General features: G+C 33.5%; 1 protein-coding gene across 7 annotated transcripts in view; it reads left to right on the top strand.

Annotated features, from left to right (window-relative positions):
• The window catches only part of JPH1 (junctophilin 1), an 88,456-nt gene that overhangs the window by 43,681 nt on the left and 16,839 nt on the right, over positions 1-27,936 (top strand). For all 7 annotated transcript variants that reach the window (XM_074278906.1, XM_074278907.1, XM_074278904.1 and 4 more), the window contains exon 3: positions 20,164-20,282. In XM_074278906.1, the coding sequence (XP_074135007.1) occupies positions 20,164-20,282 (119 nt within the window). The remainder of the gene's footprint in view (positions 1-20,163; positions 20,283-27,936) is intronic.

The following is a 27,936-nucleotide window of genomic DNA, read 5'->3' as shown; positions in this document are numbered from 1 at the left end:
GAACTCTAGATATATTCTGGGTAATGCTGAGTATAGTAGGACATTTCTTACACTCTGGGCACTTAAGGACTATGCTTTCATTATTACAGGTACTACTCCCACTGATGAAACTTAAACAACCCTTCCATATCTGGTTAGTGACAAACACTTAGTTTGATGGGACAATACTATTTTTTTCAAAATGCCAAGTCCAGGAAGTTACCCCAGTTACTTTTTTTCTTCCTTATATCCCCTTTCCCCTTTCTTTCCTTGACACTCTCTTCATCTCCCCCGCCATTCCCTTTCTCTTCTCTCCTTCCATCCCTCTCATTTCTGTTCTCTTAACCAAATTGTCATTCAGCTATATTGAGAAAAACTTTTGCTAAAGGATCTTCCTAATACTGTTATTTTGTCACACTTGGGTTTAACCTTGTCTTTAACCCTTCCTAATTCTGTTAAGAAACAGTGCTGAGGAAGAGAATTGTTCTGAACCACACTGTATAATTGTCTTATATAGACATATAGACATATGTTCCAATTGAGGGTGAAGTTTTCTTTGTGTGTGTGGGTGTGGGTGGGTGTGTGGGTGTGTGTGTATGTAATTAAATATTGAGTACATTAAAACTTAAAAATAGTCAGGTCCATAACCAATGTATAATTAAATAATCTTATTTCTTTTCTCCCCTTTCACTTCCTCTACTTCCCTCATCACTGTGTATTCAGTCATAGCTTTTCAGGGTCCCAAACAAATCTGATTATAGATTGAAGAATGAGTGCTGATCTGTGTTACCAGGGAAAGAGGCATGTCTATACAGATAATATCATTGGTCTGGTGTCCTTCCCTGAGAAAAAGTGCTTATGTTCTCTTTCATTTATTTATCTATGAAAATGGAATATTTCACTTAGTGGTGTATAAGCTCCATGAACAAAGATACTACCACTTTGTGTTTGTATCCCCTGCACTTTAGGACAGTTAAACATTTAATAAATGCCTGTTTATCTAGTTTGTAATTCTTATAGTTTTATTTTCATGTCATAAATTCTTTCAAGTAATGAAATTCATATGTGTCAATTAAAGGTAAATAACATTTATATTATGTATACATTATACATATGTATTTTTCACACATAAATGTATATGTGTGTGTATTGATTTTCCTATTTAGGTATTAAGTCTCTTGGAATAAAAATATTGACTTTTTTAGACATTAATGATTTCAAGTTCAATAATTGGCAAGCAACTAAAGCCATGAACATTATTTTCCCCTGAGGCTATTTTTCTTTTTTTTAACTTTGGTAATAAATGTGAATTTTAAACATTGCATAGAAGATGGTTTGCTGGTTTTTAAAAATGATGCCAACTTTATCATATACCTCATCCAACTTACCACAACCTGTCCCCTGATTTTATGACAGTAACACAACTGTTCCCATTTTAGGATAGATGAAGATTTACATACTTTTTTTTGGCTTAAGGAGAATTTTATTTTGGTGTATAATAGAAGGCATTATGCAGAAAACATGTCTAAGTTGCAGAAAATCAATTATATAAAATATATCTATGTTGTATTTGTCCAGATGTTCTACAGACACTGGGCAATAATGGATTCCTGTAATTGAGGGAAAGACAACTTTGTTTTTGGCACTACCGATCTGTTAAAATTTCTCCCAAAATTATTCATAATGATCGAATCCAATACTTTTTCTCCTAGTCTTCATCCTAATTGACCTTTCATAATACATGACCTACTAATAATATTTTTGGCAACCTCACTTACACTTGCTTTCTCCTCTGATTTCAGAGACACTACCACATTGCTAGTCTGATTGCCCATTGGTTTTCCTTACTCTTCATTTTCTTTTTAACTTTCTTCCCCCTGAGACAATTGGGGTTAAGTCACTTGCCCAAGGTCATACAACTAGGACATATTAAGTGTCTGAGGCCAATCATTCTATCTACTGCACAATCTAGTTGCATCTTGTAGATTCCCTTCAAGATCTCCATTTGATGGTGGTTTGTTTTGTTTATTTTGCTATGTTCTCTTTGCTCTTTTCCTTGTAATTAGGTTTACTCTGTGATTTGAATTACCATCTTTATGCAGAGGAACTACAAAAATCTTTTTTGAACTCCAGATATTCATTTCCACCAGATTGTTCCTCAAGGATTATAGCATTTTTAAAGCTTAACTCATTCCTTTTTATTTAAATATGCTTCTTCCCCCTTCTCTTTCCCCTCTTTTCCTCGCTCCCCCCTTCCTTCTCCTCCCTATCCTCCTTCCCCTCTCTATTCATTCTCTTCTTTTCCTCTCTCCCTCTCTGTCTGCCTATCTCTCTCTCTCTGCTCTCTCCAAAGATGATCCAACAATGACATCTCAAAATGAACAATATTTTGCACCTGATTCCTCAGCATTTTTAGATGGAGGAGGGAAGTAAGTCTCATCACCTATAGCCCAAGACTGAGAATGGTCATTATATTTACTATGAATTCAGGTACTTTTTTGTATTATTGGGTATTATTCTCCTAGTACTACTTTCTTGATTTATAGTCATAAAATTCATCTCACATATCACTAAATTTCTTATTCATTGTTTCTTACATTATTCCTAGGGTACATTAATATTCAATTATAATCAGATGCCATAGTTTCTTCATGTTTCCAGGTTTTTGCCCCCTATACACATCCAAAATAGTGCCTTGTTAATATTGTGATATATATACATACTTTCTATCTTTGATCTCCTCAGGGTACATATGCTGTAGTGGTCCACATTACCAAATTTAGTGACATTTCTTCCATATTTCCAAATTATTTTCCAGATCCTCTGGACCATTTAACAGTTTTAACACTTTATCGGGGTTCCTCTTTTTTCCCATTTTAAAATATTTTTATTTAAAGTTTTGAGTTTCAAATGCCGTCCTTTTCTTCCTTTTTTCCCTTCCCCCTCTCTAAAATAGTAAGTAGTCAGATATAGGCTATATATGTGCCATTATGAAAAATTGTTCCTTTTATTCATCATTTTGTACAGGAAGTCTCGAAAAAAATAAATTGAAAGAAAGTAAAAAAATAGCATGCTTCAGTCTGTCTTCAAACAGTATCAGTTCTTTCTAGTAAACCAAAAGTATGCTTCATCATTAGTCCTTTAAAATTGTCTGGGATCATTGTTTTGCTGAGAATTGCTAAGTCATTCACAGTTCTTCATCAAACAATATTGCTGTTACTGTATACAAGTTCTGGTTTTTTTCACTTCACTCAGCTCAGTTCATGTAAATCTTTTTTTTTTTTTCCAGGTTTTTTTCTGACATCATCTTGTTTGTCATTTATTATAATACAATTATATTCCATTGCAATCATACCACAGCTTTTTTAGCCATTCTCCAACTGGATGGTCATTCCTTCAGTTTCCAATAGTTTTTGTACAAATAGGTCCTTTCCCCCTTTTTTGGATGTCTTTGGGGATATAGATCTAGCACTGGTATTGCTGGATCAAAGGGAATGCAGTTTTATAGCCTTTGGGCACAGTCTAAATTGCTGTCTAGAATGGTTAAATCAGTTTACAATGCCATCAACAATGCATTTAGTGTCCTAGTTTTTCCTTATGCTTCCAACATTTTCCTTTTTTGTCATATTAGCCACTTTGATAGATGCTATTAATTCTAACAGAGTTGTTTAATTTGCATTTCTCTGATCAATAGTAATTTAGAACATTTTTTTTCATGTGACTAGGTAGCTTTGATTTCTTTCTCTGAAAACTGTCTGTTCATATCCTTTGATCATTTATCAGTTGGAGGATGACTTCTACTTTTATAAATTTGACCTTTTTTATATATTTAAGAAATGAGGCCTTTATCAGATACATGTATTTAAAATTTTCTTAGTTTTCTGTTTTCCTTAGAATTTTGGTTGCATTGCTTTTGTTTCTGCAAAAACTTTTATTTTATATAATCAAAATCATCTATTTTATATTTTATAATTCTCTCTATATCTTCTTTGGTCCTAGATTCTTCCCTTATCCATAAATTTGAGAGATTAAACTATTCCATGCTCTTGTAATTTGCTTACAGTATCTCTCTTCTTATAGTCCTTCTAACATTGACTCTCTCCATCTTTGGTTGTCCTCTTGGTGCTATAGTTTAAAAGGAACATTGATTAACATTGATGATATAGGGTCAGAAAACAAAATAATATAAAAATTTGAAATGAGGGGAGGGGCATTTAGATGGGGGAAGAAAAGATTTAGAAAGGTTTATGATTGTCTTTAATTTAAAAAAAAAGAAAGAAAGAAAACACTATGTAGAAGAGGAAGAAGATTCATACTGTGTAGCACTGGGAACCAGTTACAGTAAGGCAGATTTCAATTTTATTTTTTTTATATTAGAACTGCTTAGAAATATAACAGTGTCTCATAACATAAGTTCCCCATCACTGAAAGTTATCAAGCATAAGCTGAATAGCCATCTATAAGGAAGTGCACAACCAATTCTGCATTAGTTGATTAAGCTCCAAAATCTTTTCCAAATCATAAGATTTATAAGAATATAGAAGCTGGAAGGTAGAAACTATCTTAGGCTATCTTCTTCCCTCTCATTTTAGAGATGAGTTAACTGTAACCTGGAGAGGCAAAAATGGCATATCAAAGATATGAATAAGTGAGATTTCAATCCAGATTTTCTGAACTTTAATGCTCATTCTACTACACAGTGTTCCCTTTTCCCCTAATTGCTCTAAATTCCTTCTTTCACTACATTCAAGTCTGTTTTCAATCTCCAATATGGCCAAGCCATCCCTGAAGTTACCCACCTTCCATTGCCATTGCTTTAAGTAGATAGGGTTCTGATAAACCCATTATGTTCACTGTCATCCTTTTTTTAGTAGAAACCAGTGGTCAAAGTGACTGAAAGCTCTATACTCAGCTTGTCACTATTGCTCCTTTGTTCCAGTGACTTCTGATTCTGTGTCCTACCTTTGCCCCATCTTGTCCACCACACCCCATTTAGACTACTGCTTCTTACAGGGAAAAGAAAGACAGAAGACAATCTATTCAGATGTTATTTTCCTGATCAGTTCCTAAAGACTGTGGCTTTATGGCTGAATTGCTTAATGTGTAAATAATAAAGGTGGAAGAATGGCAAGCCCTCACCCTATTAGAGTTAAAGGGTAAATTGTTGCCATGGTGATATCTCCCTCTGATCAGCTATAATCTGGTTTTTACCACAAGTTGTATTACCTAAGACAAGCATGGTCTGAATTTTATTCGTATTTATTATTTCTTTGTAATACTCATAAACATTCCCTTTAAAACCATCTTTTTTACTTGTAGTCTTTTAGAGCTTAATACAAGAGTGTTTAGAATAAATGTAATAGCATATTAGCATAAAAGACTACATTGAGTTTTATCATTTTTCTGACATAAAAATTTTAAAGGAAATCACTTTATCTGGCTCTCCTATCATAATACATAGTGTGCCAATAAAAAGCTTTCATTAAAAGCTGATTTAGGTGACAGAAACCCAAATGTTCATATTGGGGGAAGTTACCCACCCTTGGAATGCATGCCAGAGGGGAGCACATGAAACCCTCCTGTTACTTTCTGGCCAGCCAACCTAAAGTTTCAGTTGACTCTCTCCTAAAAGTCTCTTCTATTCTCTCCCCTTCTGGAGTCCCTTATTTTTTTCTCTACTTAATTCCCCTGACTTGTCTTCCCTGCTGCTTATTTACAAATGGATTATACTGAAACAGTAACTAGCAGGAAAATATTTTGTTTTGGTGAGCTATGTGAAACAATGATTTGGAATCATTTTAATTATTTGGATTTAAACATAGCTAGTAATTTATAACATGTTAAAAATATTAGGTAAAGATTAGATTTGTGTATTAGGACTATCAGCTCTTCCCTGGACATTATTTAAGCCACATTTAATTTAGAAATATAAAGATTTTAAAAGATGTTAATAAATATTCATACTTGGAAATACATACATGTGGGCATGTATATGTATGCATGTATAGCAGGTTCCTTAAAATATATGTTTGTTTACCTCAAGGTATTCCTATCTGGAATGTTTACTCATTGAATTTATTTAATGTTGTCCATATGTCCCAGTTTCTTTTATTAGAGTTAATTCAAGTTGTAAACAGTACTAGTTTAAGGTCTGTTTGTCTTACTTATTTGCACAATAATGCTGTTATACTTGGGCAGCTGTTAAATCAGTTTAACAAATATTTATCAAGCACTTCCTGGGTGGTTCACTTAAAAGCATCTTACTCAGAACCTCTCAGGTAAGATAGTTGCAGAAAAGAAATGCAACATGACCAAAAATCGATATCCAAGAAATCAAGTTGTCTTGGAACAATACTCTAATTCACATCCAAGTTCTAGGACTGAATTTGATTTCTGTCAATTCAGAACTAAGGGAAAACTGTATTGAGAGTTGTCTATGTCTGTGGAGGTATAAGGAAAGGGGACAACCAGTGAAAATGTCTTGTTGGGAAAGCAAATGTGTTATGCAAGAAAAATCTAGAGGAACCAAATTATGAAGTATTTTAAATGTCAAATGAGAGCATAAATTTAATCCTAGGAGAAAATAGGAAGCCATTGGAACTCATTGAGAAAGCAGAGGGAAAAGGTAGGTGAAATGACTGATCACAGGTATGTGATCATAGAAAAATTACCTCCATTGAGGAGAGGGATAAGACTTGAGGCAGAGAAATCAGTCAGAAGAGTACTAGGGGTCTCCTTTATGGGAATATATGCCACATCTGAGGCAGGAGGGAATCATCAAAGAACCAGACATAACCAGACAGACAGAACTTGTCAATTTTATCCATCTTTATAGATTGCATGGAAACTTCAGTGGCATTTCAAGACACAACCTGGAGAGAGATTAGGAACAACAATAGTGTGGTACTACCATTGGCTTTTTTACTTTAAGGAAAAGCCACATATGTCTAGAAAATCTTTATTGAATTGCTATAGCCCACTCAGCCTGAGGAAGAAGAAAAAGGCAGTTGTTTTGTATTTTGGGGTGGGGTTTTGAGAATGAATTTCCATAAAACATTTTTAAATCTTTCTGAATATTCAGTATTATCTTTACCAAGTGCTAAGGGGCAGCACAAAAGCTGTCTCCAAGTATTGGAGTGACTATTTGACTTGTTCTGTTTGGCCCCACAGTAGAATTTAAATTTACTGTTAGCTGTCCAAAAATGGCAGTGAATGCCCTCTGTTTGGAGATCTTCAAGAGATCTTCAAGAGATCCACTAAAGTTCATTTCAGGTCTAAGATTCTGTGAGTCTTTGAATTACTACAAGGAACCCAAATAGTTCATTCAGACAAGAATCTGGCACCTTATTAATAAAAAAGATTAAGGAGATAAATAAATTCAAGAGGCAAAATCTGGCACAGCAGCATGCCATTATATCTCATTTGAACACAAAACATGTAGTTAAATTAGAATTAATATCTGAACAACACGGTATAACTACTAATAAGAACAGATAATATCACCAGATTTATATAGGACCAGATATCGAACCAGATTTGAGGGAGACATATTTTCAGGGCTTACCAGTTCTGTCAGGTACTCTGTCTACTAAAAAAACCAACAACAAAGGAAAACAAAATCTGTTCTTTACCTTGTAAAATTCATATAATAACAGTTTTTGTAGTTAAGGAAAGTTGCAGTGTCTTTATAAACTTTTATGAGCAAATTTTATATAACCTTTTCTCAATAGTTATGAAAAATAAAAACTATTGTGCCTTATTTGAACACTCAGAGATCAAATCTACATAGCAAAATAAAATAGAGACTGGGAAAGCCTGGGGTGAAATCAAACAACATTAGAAAAATAGATAATTCTAGTCACAAAAAAAAGCAAGAAATTCTAGTTTGCTTAATTCTAACTGCCTTAGTCTCTCAAATGACTAAGCAAGTCTGTCCATGCTTTAATCTTCCCATAGGCAAAATGAGGATCCTAATGCCTGTCACCAACATCAACTAAGATTATCTATATATATATATATATTATCTATATCTATATATATCTATATATATATTATATACATATTATATATATAGATATATATAGATATAGATAATATATATAATATATATATATAATATATAGATTATATATATATTATCTATAAGGCAATTGAGGTCTTTATACAAATAATGCACTTTGTTAGAAGCCAAAAATTAGTGCATATTCAGTCTTCTTGATAATGTATTAATTACTTTTGCTATGCTGTGAAAGCTGATATTTCATCCAGAAATTAGTATTTTTAACTTTATACAATTTAGTAACATTGTTGATTTAGTCCACCTGCTCTTCCCCTTATCCTTACTCCTTTCTGTTCAGTCACATTACTTTTCAGTCTAAAAATTTAGGCTTATCAAACAGAAAAATACTGGAATGTTAGAACCAGGAAGAAGAAAAATTTTGAAAAGGGAAGTACAAAATTCACGATGAAATAGCCTTAAAGAAGGAGAGGGGGCAATTATTTCTGAAAACATCTGCTTCCAGTGTTTAAGATTCACCTAAAGCATTAAAAAGTATCTCAAACACTGGAAGATACTTTTTAATGCTTTAGGTGAATCTTATAAAGGAGCATATTGCGTGTTTCAAAAATTGAAGAACTTGAATTGTTGCACAAATATTATTGAACTATGTCTAGTGCCCTATACATGTTCCCAGAACCTTAAGTAAGAAACTGTGGGAGGCTTAGCACTTTTCCCATAGTTCATGGCTCTCTGGCTGTTAATAGCCCACAGAGGCAAACTCTGCTTAGCAATGGTAATCACTATATGATTTTTAGAGGGACAGAATTCATGAGAATGAGTCTACCTTTCCCATTTTAGCAGTGAAATAAGTACAAATAGGGGAGGGGCAGCAGGGTCATTATGCCTATAAATATGGCATAAATACATACAAAGCTTGCTGTTAGGCCAAAGCACAATTGCATTATGCAAAAAAGGTGCCACCTTGATTTGCCATGTTTCTTCACAGTGCAATCAGTTTAAATATAGCTTACTACCACAACTTGGCCAGAATAAAAATAGCCAAGAATGAAGTTACAACAAATGGCAGTGAGAGGGATTCATTGCCAGAGGACAACTAACAGATGGGAAAAGATAGCTTTGAGGTAGATGTTAAAGGCTCGAATAAATGATAGTAGATAGGACATTCTGGGTTCTTGCCACGTAGTAAAATTTGTAAGTCAACATAAAAGATCCAGAGCACAAGAAAAGGAAGAATGGGAACATTATCAAGTCAGTAGCCAAAAGCTTGAATACACTTTATTTTTTGAGTTAAATTCAACAAACATTTATTCAACACTTACTATATGCCTAGCACTGAGCTAAGTTCTAGGGATACAAAGAGAAAAAAGAAAAGTAGTCAAGGAGTTTATATTCTGTTGGGGGACTTTTTTTTTTTTTTTTTTTTTTAATGGAAACAGATAAGAAACTGCAAAACAGTTTGACTATTGAGAGAAAACAAGAGGATTAGGAAAAGTTTCATGTAGGAGGTATACCTGAGTTGAGCCTGTTAAAGAAGAGAGAAAGAGGAAAAGAAAAAGAAAAAGAATTTCAGGCAGAATTGGGTTATGAAATTTTCAGGTGTTATCTTGGCTTTAAAAAGATCAAGAATACACATTTATTAGAGACTACATTATTATATTGGAAGAAGTATTACGTATCAAGAGCATATATCTTAATATGTAGAGAACGTGGGAAAATACTTGGATTAGTGAAGTGCTTATTTATTATTCTATGAATAATTTAGTCCTACCATAAAAGTATTTTAAAATGAGGATAGATTTTGGACAAATTTTCCCAAAGAAACTTTGAGAGTTTGGCCTAGAGTCCTCATTAACCTATTCTTTTTTTTTTTTTTTTTTTAATTTTTAAAGCTTTTTATTTTTAAAACATGCATGGATAATTTGACAACATTGACCCTTGCATAGTCTTGTGTTTCAGATTTCCCCCTCCTTCTTCCCACCCCCTCACCTAGATGGCAATCCAATATATGTTAAACATGTTAAAATATATGTTAAATCCAATATAGATGAACATATTTATGCAATTTTCTTGCTGCACAAGAAAAATCAGATCAAAAATAAAAGTAAATGAGTAAGAAAACAAAATCTAAGTGAACAACAACAAAAATGAGAATGTTATGTTGTGATCCACACTTGGTTCTCACAGACCTATGTCTGGGTGTATATGGCTCTCTTCCTCATAAGATCATTGGAACTGACATAAGTCATGTCATTGTTGGAAAGTCACGTTCATCAGAATTGATCTTTGTATAATATTGATGTTTCTGTGTACAATGATCTCCTGGTTGTTTATTTCACTTAGCATCTGATGTTCACGGAAGTCTCTCCAAGCCTCTTTAAAATCATTCTCCTGATCATTTCTTATAGAACAATAATGTTCCATAACATTCATATACCATAACTTATTCAGCCATTTTCCAATTGATGGGCATCCATTCAGTTTCCAGTTCACTACAAAAAAGGGCTGCTACAAACATTTTTGCACATGTGTGTCCCTTTCCTTCCTTTAAGATCTCTTTGGAATTTAGGCCCAATAGAAATGCTGCTGGACCAAAGGGTATGCACAGTTTGATAACTTTTTGAACATAGTTCCAAATTGCTCTCCAGAATGGCTGGATCCAATGTATTAGTGTCTTTTTCTGTCATCTTAGCCAATCTGAGAGATGGGGTAGTAGTGTCTGTGTTGTCTTAATTTGCATTTTTCTGATCAATAGTGATCTGGAGCACCTTCTCATATGATTAGAAATTAACCCATTAATTCTTGAAGGAATTTTTCACTAAGGGTTTTTAGATTTTTTTCTCTAGTATGTCCTATCTTCAATAGGACTAGCTTTACTAATTTACTAAAAAGGAATAATAATTCAATATTTCAGATTTCAAAAATCTAAGAATTCTAATTTTCTAACTTTGGGGGGGTGGAAAGTGTCCAAATCTATAGCTTCACCTATTCAGGGAATTTTTAGAAAGGAAATCCTTCTAAAAATGTAGATTGACAACTAATCAGAGCCTCAGAAAATTTTCTGGAACACAGAGGTTACAATCTAGAATAAGGAAAACCTGAGCCAAGTTTCAGACACTTACTATTTAGGTTATCCTAAGCAAGTAACTCAACCTGTCTGCCCCAGCTTTCTTACCTATAAAATAAAGATATGACTAGTACCTACCTCCCAAAGTATTGTAAGGATTAAATGAGATACTATTTGTAAGGTGCTTTATATATCTATATAAGTTCTATATAAATCCTTGTTGTTCAGTCATTCCAGTTATGTCTGCCTCTTTATAACCTCATTTGGGATTTTCTTGGTAGATACTAAAGTGCAGTGGTCCTCAAACCTTTTAAATAGGGGGCCAGTTCACTGTCACTCAGACTGTTGGAGGGCCGTACTACAGTAAAAACAAAAACTCACACTCTGTCTCCGCCTCTCATACCATTTGCTATAACCCAGCAGGCCGCATCTGGCTCATGGGCCATAGTTTGAGGACCCCTGCTAAAGTGATTTGTCATTTCCTTCTGCAGTTCATTTCATAGATGAGGAATCACTGAGGCAAACAGGTGAAGTGAACTTGCTCAGAGTCACATAACTAGGAAGAGATGACATCCTAACTCCAGGCCTAGTACTCTATCCACTGTGATACCTAGTTGCTCCAGTGCAAATGTTAGCTATTATTAAATGTTGAGTCTTAAGTGACTTGTAGGGGTCACACGATAATATATTCAGATTTGGAAAATAACAAAGTCTAAATAGCAATTACAGTTTGAAAGTACATGAATATTTATATAAAATCTCATGATTATTCAAGAAGATAGATAAGACTAAAAACAAAAGATCCCACAATCATTTTTTTTTAATGGGAAAAGGTATTTTGTTACCAAGGATTATATCTGTAGAAAATAACAGATAAAACTCCAAAGCAAATTTTTAAATCTTTAGTCAGTCTTTGTCATTCCTGCTTTCAAAATGCCACAGGAAATGTCCACTGCGGCAATAGACTTTGAAGTGTTATATAAAAATACGGTGCCATTCCCCAGAACTTTGCTGAAATGAAAGGAAAAACACTGTCCAAAAATTAAGCAGTAGCTTCTAAGCTTTAGGAAGGTTTTTTGGAACAGTAATGAGAAATAACTATTATGGTACTTTCACATAAAAATTGTTTTAACTTAGAGTTTTCACACTAAATATTCAAATCCATCAGTCAACTGTGTCATGAATCTTATGATAAAGGTGGCAGATTGCTCTCCTGTTGATTAGTGCCAGGCAAATCATTTGACTTCATTTAGCAATACCATATTAATTAATTGCCTTACTGCATTCATTTACTGGCATTTGGAATGACTTCACTGAATGAATTTCACTTATGATAGACTTTGATTTGAACTTTGATTTTATTGGGGGGAAAGTGAATTTATTTATGAAGAAGTTGGAGTAGAAAATATTAAGTAATTCTGGCCATAATTTTTCCCTTTAACTCTAGCATGAAAGGAGAGTTGATTATGAAAGGTAGTATTTATTCTACATACCCACAACTCAAAAAATAGCTACCATTTCTTTCAGCCTAAGTCCCCAGAAAATCTTTAGGAATTGTTCCAAAATATTCTCATTTCTTGGGATCCAAAAATCAATCACTGGTTTATAGGTGGAAAGAACCACCATAAATCATGTTTTAATACCCTCAAATGAGCCAACTGGGGCCCAGAAAAGCTATAACTTACCCAGAATTCCTAAGGTGCTGAGGGCAGAGTCATGATTTGAATCCAGTGCACTTTCTATTATACTAAGTCTCTCATTTGTTTCATTGACTCATATACCCTCTCTTTTAGTTAGGTAAAAAAATCTGGTTGTACTTTTTATTCGTTGTTGTAGGGGAAAAAATCTTCACCCTTTCCTTCTCATCCATGCTAGGCCCATTGTTGCTCTGTCAGTATTAACAAGCCTGGTTGACTACCAATAGAAACTAGACACCTTTTTCTATCTTTAGCCAACTTCCAACTATGGAGTAATGTGTTAATGTCCTTGTTTGGCCTTTCATCTAGGAATGGATCCTACAGTCCGCATGTCTTCATCATAATTTATCATATCAACATATTCTCCCTTCCCCCTTTCCTTTAAAAAATGCATGCCTCCACGCAGCAACAAATATCTTTCAGTGCTCTTTTGATCCTTTCTTGGCAGTACCTCTGACTTTTGTTCTTTTCCTTTCTGATTCCATAATCACTATCCTACTTTTGGCCCTTTTCACCTCCTGCCTAGAGAGACTACTTAACAGCTTCCTCTCTCCTTGCCTCCAGCAATCTGCATTACCAATATTAATCTTTCTCTTTCTCAAACACTTTTTATTCTTCTGTATTGAATAAACAATTGGATCCCACTCCCCAAGCAGAAGAATATTCAATGATTCCATCCTCACTTCTAGGAAAAAATGCATGAAAAAGCTAAATAATTTTCAGATATTTATTTTGCCAAGCAAGAAGAAAAACATAAAAGAGTAACTTTAGATTTACTTTTTTCATTTACAAACCATGGCAGCTTTCCGGGTAGAAATTTCAAGGGAGCAATCATGAGAACTGGAAAGAGGGGTGTGGCACAGAAAGGGAAAATGTGTGAGAGAGCAACTACATAGGTAAATAATGTATTACAGTCACAGGTTAGTCTTAGAGAAAATCATTAAGGAAAATGGTATTTTGACATGTTTCCCTGATATTATTAATAGAGGATAAGGGGCTAGAATATGATTCAAGTCAACAGTCATTTTGTTAAGAATTTACTCAAAGATGAAATAAGGAACAGCCTTTGCTCAGAAGGAACTTGCAATGCAAGACAAATTTAGTTTCACAATAACAGCTATTGCTTCAGATTCTACAGTAGTACTTAGGCAGTAATGCCTATTTCTTTCAGATTACATGTATGTTTTTAGTTAAGGGGCTGTGAACTTTAGCACAAAACACTTATTCTCTAGCAACTCTAAGAATAATAAATTACAGCAAAATAGCTAACATTATATAGTGCAGTGCTTAACATTTGCAAAGTACTCTATTCATCCATCCTATGAGAAAGGTACCATTATTCCCATTTTAAAGGGGAACAAACTGAATTGAATTAAACAAATTACCTAAACTATGCCTTTAACTATCTAAAAACTATATGCCTTTTAACTGTTAACTATCTTAACATATTTATGTCTAAATTTAAGTAAAGCACGATTTAAGCCCAGATCTTTTTTTGACTTTAAATCCAGTGCTCTAAATTCTGTGGACTTCTTGGTCAAGATAGTTGTTATCTCAATAGCATCTGAATCCAAAGTACCAAGTTCACTACAGTTCTGAGACTGTATGTTTAATGCTCATTCCCTTATTTCTATGTGTAAAGCCACAGAGGAGTTACTAGAAAACCTACAATATGGATTAACAGAGGTTTGCATGGCTTTTGTCCAGGGACCATACTAACCAAGTTCACAGAAGATCATCAGCAAATTAGTCTTGAATTCTTTGGTCATAGCTAGTCCTGAAAACTGTCCTCCAAGAAAGTGTTAGAGAGGTTGCAAAGAAAACATAGATTTTTGAAGTTTAGAAATATCTGTATAACAAAGAAGCCACCATAGATTGGATTTGGTGGGTATGATATAGAGAAAAAGAATTGAGGGAGCCAGCATTTATTAAGCACTTACTTTATGCCAAACTCTTATCATTACCACCTGTGAGATAGATGTTATTAATTATTCCCATTTTACAGTTAACAAAAACCAAGGTAGACAGGAGTTTAGTGATTGGCCCAGGATGGCACAGCCAATTAGTGTCTGAAGTTGGATTTGTAGTCTCGCATGGGGAACCAGTTTAGTCAGTAATAAAAAGTATCAGTCAAACTGGTCATGGTAGATTTTGGGGGGATATTATGTATTTATAGCTCTGTCTTGATTGTCTTGATGTTAATTGGACAGAGTACTAAAATATTTTGTCTTTGCTTCCACTTCTACCTCATTAGAGCGTGAAAAACCAACGATCATTTCATATTTGCAGTTAAAGATGGCAGAGTTAAGTTATTTCACCTCACTTGGTTAAGAGTTAAGTTATTTCACTTCACAACTTGGCAACGACCACTTTTTTCCATTTTGAGGACTGATAATCTGTGACATTTCAAAGTGGAATTATACAGCCAAAAATTAATGTAAAAATGTGTAAGCAATAGAGAAATGAAGTCCATGAAAAGAAAATTGCATGAAGTTAGGGGCTGCAAAGGAAAATAATAATTTGAAACAAAAAAAAAGTCTTTTATATCAAAAAAGACAGGGAGAATGTGCATGTAACATAGAAGTAAGAGGATAATGAGTGAATTTTACAGCATAATTTTTTTTTAGATAATTAAGTAATAGTATAAAAGCAGAATGAATGTGAAGTCAAAAGAGTTTCCCTCTCTCATACTTCTTTTTGACACATATGTGAATAAGCATGTCCATTGGAAGGCATCTAATTCAATTCCTTCATTGTATGTGTCTGTATAAATAGAATTGCCTATATACAGCATTTTTATTTAAATCTAGCATGCCATCCAGTCACAGTGGTCAAATGATGGCACCATGTCACAGCAAGATTCTGCATAAGAAATATTTACTTATTGTGTGGGAAAGGATACTTAAAAATTTTTAGGAAAATTTTAATTAGGATTTTATGTAAGTTTAGTTAGGATTTAGTAAGGATTTTATGGCAAACTCAGTTAATTAACTGCAAACTAAACTATAGCTAGATCAACTTGATTATAGCTTTAAAGGAGGGCATTGGAGAGGGGGAATGGAATAAACATTAATATGGCACCTATTAGGTATCAGGCACTGTACTATTAGAGCTTTACATATATTATGTAGTGAACTGTGTTTTGACTCTCCCCCAAAAAATTCCCTCAAGTGATGCAAAATAGGAAGGCTATTTAAGTACAAGTAATGATTTGAAATAGCATGTTTGAAGTATCTCTGTATTGAAAGAGTATATTAAATACAGATACTTAACCATAAGTGGGTCTGTGTAAACAATGCAGAAAATTGGAGAAAATGGAACTTTGTCAGTTTACTATCCTTGTCTTGTGTAGGCAAGTTACTGTGAGGGAATGATGTCTGAGTTCTCTTCCACCTCTAAATCTGAGACAATGAAACTATAGTGAATTTTGGTTAGAATTTATATGCACTTTACATTTATTAAAATGTTATCAAGAATATTACTCAATTACAAAATGAGAAATGCAAAAGCGTACATTATTCACAGTAGTTGACATCTGGCAATTTGTTATAGAATGAGAAAGCAGCATTTCAGCCACAAAAATTATTTTCTCACACCTAAAATTTCAGCAAATTAGCAAGAAACATTTAAATATTTGAATTTTCAATGTAAGAAAAACTTGTTGTGGCATGGCCTTACTGGCCTTCAGAGAGGACTGTTTGATTCATCATTGATAAGTAAGTAGGACATTGACTTTTCTGCTAGTGATGATGGATTTGTATTGATCCACCAGTTGTTAGGAATAGCAACATTTGAAAGTTGACTGATTATGATCCTATCATATAACCATGGATAGGAATAGAATAATACTAATTCATTCATATACAAGTTAAAAATTTTACCTTACTTCACAATGAATATACCAATCCAGAGGAAATCCAAACATTCTAAGAACCTGTCTACATTATGATTTTACTGTTAACTGTTTGGGTCGTAGTTTCCTTGTCCAAAGTCTTTAGTAACTGAATTTCAGTAAGTGACTAAAAAGATTTTGAGGCACATATTTTTGTGCATTAATTTGAATCTTTCCTACATCCATATAAATTTTAACACTCAATCTATTGTCCTATCTGTTTTGTCTACAACATTTGCTCTCTTATTAGGGTGCTACAATGTACTAGTAACTTTACCTCACATCTTGGTAAGACATGCTCCCCGGAACTTGAGATACAATCCCTAAGGGCTAAGCATCTGATCATTGTTGGGTATTATTGATATCTTTGTATCTGAACATTCAGCCAAATTGCCATCAGTAGTAGTCATGGTGATACAAGAGCTATCTTTTTTCTCCTCCCTCCCCTGTTTAGCTATATAGGCTACAAAAAAAAAAAAAAAAAAAAAAAAACTGGCTGTAGTAAAGTCTCTGGGAAAAGACATAAATATTAATGAGGAAGAAATCACTCTTGTTTGGCCTAGGTGGAAGCACTGGAATGCAAAATCTATTCTGGGAGGGGATAATATAGGTGCGCTAATTTTGCATTACCAAAAAGAAATTGGAAAGCACTGAAAAGGGTGAAGAAACCCAGAAAAGACTGTATGTCAATCAATAACTGCTTCAAAAAAGCTTTGACATAAATTCATAAAATTCTCACATAAGGAATGAAAACTATGAATGGGTTCCTTCTGGATCATAGAATAAGTTTCTGAGTTAAGGATTTTAGTTACCTTATATCACAAACCATACTTAAAACAGGAATCCTTCTTCCATCATACTTTACTCATTTTTATTGCTTGACTTCCTGGTCTCTTCTTGGTTTTCATGTCACTACTCTTAGTTCTTATTTACTAACTGGGTGACTTTGGACAGGTTACTTATATTCTCTGAGCTTCCATTTCCTCAGCCTCAGTTGGAGCTTTGGACTAATTTCTTTTTGTTTATTTAATTTTAATTTTATTTTATAATTATAACTTTTTTTTTTACAGTAAATATGCATGAGTAATTTTTTACAACATTATCCCTTGCACTTACTTCTATTCAGATTTATTCTCTTCCTCCCCCAACCCCCTCCCCCAGATGGCAGTGCTAGACACTGGGGATACCATTTTTATTCAAAAATGAAACAACCTCTGCTTCAAGGTACCTACATTCTATTTGGGGAGAATAATATTTATACAGGTCAATATGTAGAAAATAACTTTCTGTTAAAATACTTTTTCTGTGGCTAGATTTCTAATAGCTTAAGGCATTAGATATTGTTAAATATATTACAGTATATTCTAGGTACAATATATGTGTGTAGAACCGAATTTCTTGTTGCACAGGAAGAATTGGATTCAGAAGGTAAAAATAACAGTTTACTCATTTCCCAGTGTTCCTTTTCTGGATGTAGCTGATTCTGTCCATTATTAATTAATTGGAATTGGATTAGCTCTTCTCTTTGTTGAAGATATCCACTTCCATCAGCATACATCCTTGTACAGTATCATTGTTGAAGTGTATAATGATCTTCTGGTTCTGCTCGTTTCACTTAGCATCAGTTGATGTTAAGTCTCTCCAAGCCTCTCTGTATTTCTCCTGTTGGTCATTTCTTAAAGAATAATAATATTCCATAACATTAATATACCATAATTTACCCAACCATTCTCCAATTGAAGGACATCCATTCATCTTCCAGCTTCTAGCCACTATGAAAAGGGCTGCCACAAACACTTTGGCACATACAGGTCCCTTTCCTTTCTTTAGTATTTCCTTGGGATATAAGACTAATATTCTAAAGATATTCTAATATTCTAAAGATATAAGACTAATTTCTAAAGTCAGTTATCATCTACATTCAGGTGCCTCCCAGATCTATGCATCTATCTCTCATCTTCTGCCCTTTTGTCAAGCATCACTATAATGGACATTTTGGACTTGGAGACTGGACATTTTCAACTGGATATCTCATAGGCATTTCAAAATTAACATGCCTATTAACATAGGCATAACAAAATTAACATACAAACTCATTTTCCCATCAGTCTTCCCAAATCCTCCTATTTTTCCAATTTCCTTATTTCTGTCTTTAAGAGCACCCGTACTCTTCTATTCGTGTAAGCTCATAACCACGTTCATCCACTCTTTCCCGTCCCTAATATCTGTAAAGTTAGTTGGCCAAGTCATGTTGATCACACCCCTATATCAATATAAAATCATTCTCATGACTCTTCCCTTGTTTATATTCATACTATCACCCCCACAATTAATGTTTTTCCCATGGATTGTGCATAATCTCCTAATGGGTCTCTCTGTCTCCATCCAATATATTCTTATAGTTGCCAAATTGATTTTCTTAAAGCACAAATCTGAGTGTGTTATTTCTTCGTTTAAGAAATTCCAGTGGCTCTCTCCTGCTTCAAGAAGCCACAAGTTATACTTAGTGCCTTCTCTCCAAAATTATCTCCAACTTATCCTAAATAAGGATAAGTGTGTGTATTTCCATGTAGTTATTTGCATGTTTTCTGCCCCATTAGATTGTGAAAGTGAGAATCAGATTCTTGGGTTTAGTTTAGGGTTTTGTTGCTTTTCTTTTCATACATAGCACTTAATACAGTGCCTAGCACATAATAAGGTTGTACTTGTTAACTGACTTTAGAATAAATTTGGCATTTAAAACTATTCAGAATTTTAAAATCCTTCAAAGGACAGCCTATCTTTCTTGACTGATTATCCACAGTACCCTGCTTATATAACAACCCAAAAAACCAACTTGGTGTTTTACCTCCATTTCTTTTACACAGGCTATCTTTCATATTTTGAACACTCTCTCTCCATACTTCCCTTTGTAAAACCTATTCTAATGCCTTAAGCTATTAGAAATCTAGCCACAGAAAAAGTATTTTTCAACAGAAAGTTATTTTCTACATATTGACCTGTATAAATATTATTCTCCCCAAATAGAATGTAGGTACCTTGAAGCAGAGGTTGTTTCATTTTTGAATAAAAATGGTATCCCCAGTGTCTAGCACATTACTGTATAAATAGTAAATTCTTTTAAAATGGTCTTTCAAAGAGTAATAAGTGGTTATCTAGCCTTTGCTTAAAGACTAAGGAGTAACCCATTACCTTCTAAGGCAACCCCTTCCACTTGAGTCATAATCTATCCTCCCTTGCAGAAAAATGTTGCTAAAATAATCTTAAAATTTGACCCAAAAAGGACTAATACAACAGGCCCCACAATCTCTCTTTGCATGCTCTATTCTTTCTTTGATTTCCTTAACAGAACCAGAGAAGAAAAATGGGGAGTGATGTAAGAATAGGCTCTGTGGGTGTTTGGTCTAATGCTAGATGTTCCTTTTCAAAGGATTATAAAGAATTTGTTTGTTCGAACTGAGTGAGTTAATAAGATGGCACCTTTGACTCCTGACTTTTATACCCTGCTTAGGACTGCACATGCAAGAGCTAAAGCGGATGCTGCTGACCAGGCTGCCCTGTCTGCCCGCCAAGAATGTGACATTGCAAGGGCTGTCGCAAGAGAGCTTTCACCAAATTTCTATCAACCAGGTAAAAGCCATTTTGTTCTCCTTTCATGAAAGAAGTGTGGGAAATAGACATTGGCCTTTCAGTTTATTTTATTTTCCATAGAAAGTGTTCTTTGTTAAGCTAAATATTCCTGCCTTTTGAATCCTAGTAATAACACAAAACATGTGAGAGAGAACAGGAACAAAATTGTCTGAGGATTGATTTTGGGGATTTCTTTCCTTTTTGGGATTTTGGTTTTTTGCTTTAGTTTCTGTTTTTTTTTTTTGTTTGTTTTTGTTTTTGTTTTTGTTTTTTTGTTTGTTTGTTTTTTTGTTTTACCTTGGGAACAACTCACCAACAAATTTTGCTATGAAACAATTCAAGCAGATAAAGGACTGAAACCTAAAACATATTAGGATCATTATAATATCAAATTTAAGTAAAAGTTGAGATTATGATGCCCCTCAGATTCTTATAAATGCCTGTCAAAATCATATCAGTGAGTAGTAGTAATAATAATAATAATAATAATAATAATAATAACAGCAGCCATCATATGTATAGTGCTTTAAAACTAGCAAAAGTGCTTTACAAATAACATCATTTATTCTTCACAATTCTGGGAAATAGGTGAGATAGTAAATAACAAATTATTTGCCCTAGACTCACATAGCTATTAAGTGTCCAAGGCAAATGTAAATTCAAATCTTCCTTACTCCAAGTTTAACTCTAATCTTCTAATGCTTTAGCTATGTGGGGAAAGCCAGTTAAAATATTTTACTTGATTATTTTACTAATCTATTGTAAGCGATGAACTACTTATCTGACTTTGTGGGGTTAGCATCATTGGTTTATCTATAGACAGCACTTCAAATGTCATGAAGCAATAAATTAAAATATGTAGCAGGATAAACAGCTTGCTTCCTGATAAAGAGCTTGAAATATGTTTTCATCTCAACAGCATAGTTATTTTTACAATTTTTTCTATGTTGAATAAAATAATCTCCCTAACTTTCCCCATTTGTTTACAACTACTTTGTCCAGTGTCATAAACTTTCAGTCGGTGTTTAGGTGAGAGGACCCATTAAATCAGGTTCTCCTAACTTTTAACATTTAAAGGGAGTTAGAGAAAACCTGTTGAACAATTATACTTCACAAAATATGTTCTGCATTGACAGGCTTGATTTGACAGGTTATATTCATTTGAGTTGCCTGATAGGATTCAATATCAACTTTTGAAGTTCCTAGATTTATCTATTACAATTCCAACAAATGTGTTTGATCATGATGAATTTATTTTTACTCTGAATTTAAATACCAATAAAATAAGCTTTTCTATATATAGTAGAACAACAACAGCTCAACTGCCATGCTACCTATCCAGCATACCAAATGTAATCTGGATCTTCTGAAGAAATTTTCCCAATGAATCTTCTATTCCTTCTTCCAAGGTTGGCTCACCTGAGGAATAGGCTACTGTAGAGAATCTCTTCAACCATAAAACAATGTATTTTTGCAAAACAGTACTAGGTTTGTATCACATTTGAAAAGAAACAAACTTACTATTGTTGTCTCTTGATGGCAATTTACCATTTCTGCTTTTTCAGTCTGTTAGTGCATAGTGTCCCTATAGATTTCCACTGGGTACTACTGAGAAGTAAATGATACACAGTCATCTCAGTTTCCACGACTAGGGCCTTTTAAAAGGCCCTTTATGGTGCAGAAAGTGTTTGGGGAAAAAATATTGTGGGAAAATGTAATTCCACCCTTTTCTAGCTAAAACAGCTACATATAAGTAAGCTGTCTTTCTTGTAATGAATACATCACAAAAGCATGAAATGACAACAGGACTATTTTTTTTTAAAAGTAAGGGTGGAGGCTACAAAACCATTTGACCCTCAGCCAACACTTCTTTCAAACAACTGTATAGAAGGCTTTTCGTTTGTTGAGGTATTATTGATGTCCCTGAGGGAAAGCTCATGCTTTCTACTCATTTGCAGGATGATCAAACAAGATAGACATTTTCTAAAGGCACTTTGAATAGTTATTTCTAAGTTACACTGCTGAACTAATTTGCATATTTCAGATGTAAAGCTCTGTTATTTCAAGTGTTCAATATTATCTTAGAAAAATTGTTAACCCTGAGCAGAGAAAAGGAAGAACTTAATTCATAGCTTATTTTACCTTTCACAGCTTGAAAAATTAGAATAAGTAAAATCTTTCTTTTGTCTAAGCACATTAGTTTTACCTAGATACACAACAGAATAGCTGTGTTTTGCTCTGGGAGGATAATTGTTGTCTACTTACAAAGAATAACATAGGCCCCATCCAATTCTATACCCTTACAATGTATTGATTATTTGTTGCAGAGGCTGACAGCATTTATTTACATGATATATTTTCAATGATAGTGACAGTTTAAAGGGAATAACTGAATTTATTCTGTTTCAGCAAAAGCCAAGGAAAAATATAACCTATGTATGGGCACACATGTACATATGCACACACACACTTTATTCATCCAATAGTTGACTCAAAGTCTGCTGATGAATTATATTACATAGTTTGACCTTGAGTCTAAAGATGAACGTGACACAAAAAAGACTGTCTCAGCATTGAAAATTTTTAATTTTACTACATTCAGAATTCAAATACTCAAGTGAACCTATGATTTTAAATGAATACCATCTCTTAAATGTGGGTCTCTCCTACAGTACAAATCACCACCCAACCTTTTCTACCCATCATGTTTCCCCAGTAACTTCACCATGATAAGGAGAATGGGGATCAATGTGCTGAAGCCCTTCTCTTTCTCTTGATGTCATAAAGATTCACACATTTACTCAGCAAATACTTATTAGATACCTAAGATGTGCTAGGCACTGTACTAAGCACTAATAATACAGAGACAGGAATGATAGAATTAATGCTTTCAAGGAGCTTATATTTTATAAGAATTAAACAGAACAGATTGTCTGGAAGATATTAGATATGAAGTGATATTGGACTTGTTATTAACAAGCATACAGTGTATTTTATTTTTAAGTTTTTTGGTAGGTGAAGAAATGGAAGCATCTTACTGTTACGTACTTAATTCCATAAAGCATGAAAAAAATCCATATAATAAATTTTCTGATAAATTTAGGAAACATCAAGAACCAATTGTCATCAGAATTGAGAAATGAAATCTTTGACCAAGAGCAATCTCGTTTTATAAATAAAAGAAATTTAACCTTCAACCTATTCAGTGATTTACCCAAAGTATACCAGTAAATAAGAGGTAAAGCATAGATTTGCACTTAAGTAGTATGATTCAACTTCAGCCTTCTTTTTCCAAAGGAAATATTATATCTTAAATGAAATAAAAATATGAAATATTCCATTCTGGCTTCTATGTCACTGGAGAGAAATATAAATAAAAAGTGGAAGGAAATCATGGGAGAAACTTAGATAATTTCAAGTTGTTGAAGTATATAAGAGATTGGGGAAAGAAATTCTAGAAAGCTAGGACAACAACCTCCAGTCCTAGAGGCTGGTCCAAATTTTACTTCCATGTTGAAAACAAATAAGAAGGACAATTAAGGAGAACAGAAGAGATTTAACAAGTATAAAAGGGTAGACCAGGAAAACTAGATCCTCAGGTTACAGGGATGTACCCAGGGCAATAGCTACAAAAGTCTTGGAAGTAAAAAAAAAAAAAAAAAAATTACTCAAATTAGAACAGTTAACCCTTCTTCTTAATACTAGTTTACATAAAATTCCTCCAAAAACAGTCTTTAGTACATTTAGATTACCTAGTTTGGGGGTTTCCTTGATAAAGTACTTTCATTTACTCATTATAAAGCCTTAAGACCTAAGATCTTTGTAAAAATAGTTTTAATATAATTATAAATAATTATAAGCATAATAATATAATATAATAATATAATAATATATATTATATTAACATATAATATATAAATATAATAGTGTATTTCATAATAATATAATAAATAATTATAAGCATAATAAAACATAGTTCCTTTCCATAAGGAATGTATATATCAATTTGTCCCACCATGAGCCATTTCTTTTTAAGAACATCAGTAATCTCTTTTAAGAAAATCCTTGCTGCTGCTGCTGCCGCAGTTACTCCCAAAAACTCATAACTGTACCATACCAATAGACTTTCCTTTTTAAAAGTCTTTTTAACATTATATATGCCCGAAACCAAGGTATCTTGACTTGCTACTGTAAGAGCTCTTAGAAATTGTCATTTATAGTTCAGTATTAGGAAAACCATTAGCATAATTGGTTTTGTCAATAACCAAACTAACAAAAATCATACAATCATCTCAATAGATGCAGAAAATGCATTTGACAAAACCCAACATCTATTCCTATTAAAAACAGTAGAGAATATAGAAATAAATGGAGTTTTCCTTAAAATGAACAATAGCCTCTACTTAAAGCCATCAGCAAGCATCATATGTAATGGGAAGAAACTAGAAACATTCCCAATAAAGTCAGGGATGAAGCAAGGTTGCCCACTACCACCATTACTATTCAACATTGTATTAAAAATGTTAGCTTTGGCAATTAAGAAAAGAAAAAGAAGTTAAAAGGAATTAGAATAGGTAACGTGAAAACCAAATCATCACTTTTTGCAGAGGATATGATGGTATACTTTTAAAGAAGCAACTAAAAAATAATTAGAAACAGTTTGCAACTATAGCAAAGTTTCAGGATACAAAATAAATCCACTTAAATCATCAGTCTTTGTTATGTTACCAACAAGTCCAGCAACAAGAGAAACAAAGAGAAATTCCATTTAAAATAAATGTACATAATATAAAATATTTGGCAGTCTATCCTCCAAAGCAAAGTCAGGAACTATATGAAAGCAATTACTAAACATTTTCCATATAAATAAAGTCAGATCTAATCAGTTGGGAAAATTGGATAGGCCTAGCTAATGTAATAAAAATGACAGTACTACTTAAATTAATCTACTTATTCAGTGCCATATCAATCAAACTCCCAAGAAATTATTTTACAGAGCTAGAAAAAATAAATTTATCAGGAGGAACAAAAGGTCAAGGATTTAATGAAAAAAGCAAATGAAGATAGCCTAGCTGTACCAGATCTGAAACTATATTAAAAAGCAGCGGTCATAAAAAACCATTTGGTACTGCCTTAGAAATATAGTAGTTAATCAGTGGAATAGGTTAGATTCACAAGACACAATAGTCAATAACTTATAGTAATCTAGTGTTTAATAAACCCAAAGACCTCAGGTTCTGGGATAAGTACTCAGTATTTGAAAAAAATTGCTGGAAAAATTGGAAATTAGTATGGCAGAAACTAGACATTGACCAACATCTAGCACCTTATACCAAGATAAGGTCAAAATGGGTTCATGATTTAGACGTAAAAGGTGATATTAATAGCAAGTTAGAAGAACAACAGATAGTCTACCTCTAGATTTATGGAGAAGGAAGGAATTTGGCCAAAGTAAAACTGGAGTACATTATGGAATGCAAAATGGACAATTTTGATTATATTAAGTTAAGAAGTTTTTATACAAATAAAACCAATGCAGACAAGGGTATAAGGGAAATAATAAACTTGGAAAAACTTTTTATATTCAAAGGTTCTGATAAAGGCCTCATTTCTAAAATATATAGAGAATTGACTCAAATTTATAAGAATTCAAGTCATTCTCTAATTGATAAGTCATCAAAAGGATAAGAACAATTTTCAAATGAAATTGAAACCATTTCTAGTCATATGAAAAGGTGCTCTTTATCACTATTAATCAGAGGAAAAGCAAATTAAGACAACTTTGAGGTACCATTACACACCTCTCAAATTGGCTAAGATGACAGGGAAAGACAATGATGAATGTTGGAGGGTATGTGAGAAAACTGGGACATTAATACATTGTTGGTTGATTTGTGAACTGATTGAATCTGGAGAGCAATTTAGACCTATACCCAGAGGACTATCAAATTGTGTATATTTTTTGAGTCAGCAGTGTTTCTACTGGGCTTGTATCCCAAAGAGATCATAAATGAAGGAAAGGGATCCACATGTGCAAAAATGTTTGTGTCAGCTCTTTTTGTAGCCTCAAGAAACTGGAGACTGAGAGAATGCCTATTAGTTGGAGAATGGCTAAATAAATTATGGTATATGAATGTTATGGAATATTGTTCTATAAGAAATAATCAGGAGGATGACTTCAGAGAAGCCTAGAGAGACGTGAACTGATGCTAAGTGAAGTGAGTAGAACCAGAAGATCATTGTACATAGTAACAGTAAGATTATACAATGATCAATTCTGATGAACGGGGCTCTTTTAAACAATGAGATGATTCAGGCCAGTTCCAATGTTCTTGTGATAAAGAGTCATCTGCACCCAGCGAGAGGACTGTGGGGACTGAGTGTGGATCACAACAAAGCATTTTCATTTTATGTTTTTATTTGCTTGTGCTTTGTTTTCTTTCTAATTTTTTTCTTCTTTGATCTGATTTTCTTGTGCAGCAGGATAATTGTGGAAATATGTATGGAGGAATTGTGCATGTTTAACATATATTGGATTATTTGCTGTTTAAGGGGAAGAGATGGGGGGGAAGTGTGGGAGGAAAAATTTGGAACACAAGATTTTGCAAGGGTGTTTTTGTTTTTTGTTTTTTTTGTTGGAGGGGGAGGGTGGTTTTGCTAAGGCAATTGGGGTTAAGTGACTTGAGGAAGTCTAGGAAGTGTTAAGTGTCTGAACTTGGGTCCTCCTGGCTGGTGCTCTATCCACTGTGCCACCTATCTGCCCCCTCCAAGAGTGTATGTTGAAAATTATCTATGCATATATTTTGGAAATAAAAAGTTTTAATAATAATTTTTAAAAAGGAATTATTATTTGTCCTGCCTCTGAGATCAGTAGGTTTATCAGCTTTAACCAGCAAATTAGTGTTGTTGGACTAGTTGTGCTTTTGGTAAGACTTTTAAAAAATAATAATAGCTTTTGTATTTTTCTGAATATATGAAATACCCTTTGTTTCAAGTTTTTCTCTTCCTATCCCCTCTTCTCTCCTTTCCTAAATAGCAAGCAATCTACTATAGGTTAAACATGCAAGTTCCATATTTTTCTTGTACAAAAAAATTCAGATCAAAAGGGAAGGGGAAAAAAATACAAGAGAAAAACAAACAAACAAGCAAACATTATCAAAAAAAAAAATGAAAAAATGATTTGATCCACATTCAGTCTCCAGAATTCTCTCTGTGTGTGCTTATGGTTCTTTCCATCACAAGTCATTGGAATTGTCTTGATCATCTAGGTGGGACTTCTGATGCAGAATTTGTTTTGCCAGAAGATAATATTAGGTGAGACAACTATGTCCTTCTTTAACTCGGAACACTGAGTCAAACTACATCAAATTCAGAGACACTGCTACTATTTTTTTAAAGGAAAGATGAAAATGATGGCTGACACCACTAGCAGAACTTTTTTTTCCATTCTTTTGAAAGATTCTGAAAAGTCTAACAGGCTTTTCTTTAATGTCAGTAAATCAGTTCTTTCACCAGCAAAATGGTGCCAGAGACTGCTAAGTAAAAAATAGACTGATCTTTGAAATACAGAAGAAACAGAAAACGTTCCCAGAACTAGAACAATACTTCTACACTCTTTGTGCATGCATGCATGTGTGTATGTATAAAGCATTTA

Source organism: Sminthopsis crassicaudata, chromosome 1 (assembly GCF_048593235.1).
Source record: "Sminthopsis crassicaudata isolate SCR6 chromosome 1, ASM4859323v1, whole genome shotgun sequence".
Classification (NCBI taxonomy): domain Eukaryota; kingdom Metazoa; phylum Chordata; class Mammalia; order Dasyuromorphia; family Dasyuridae; genus Sminthopsis; species Sminthopsis crassicaudata.
The sequence above is the reverse complement of the archived record's forward strand: the minus strand, read 5'-3'. Positions and strand labels throughout refer to the sequence as shown.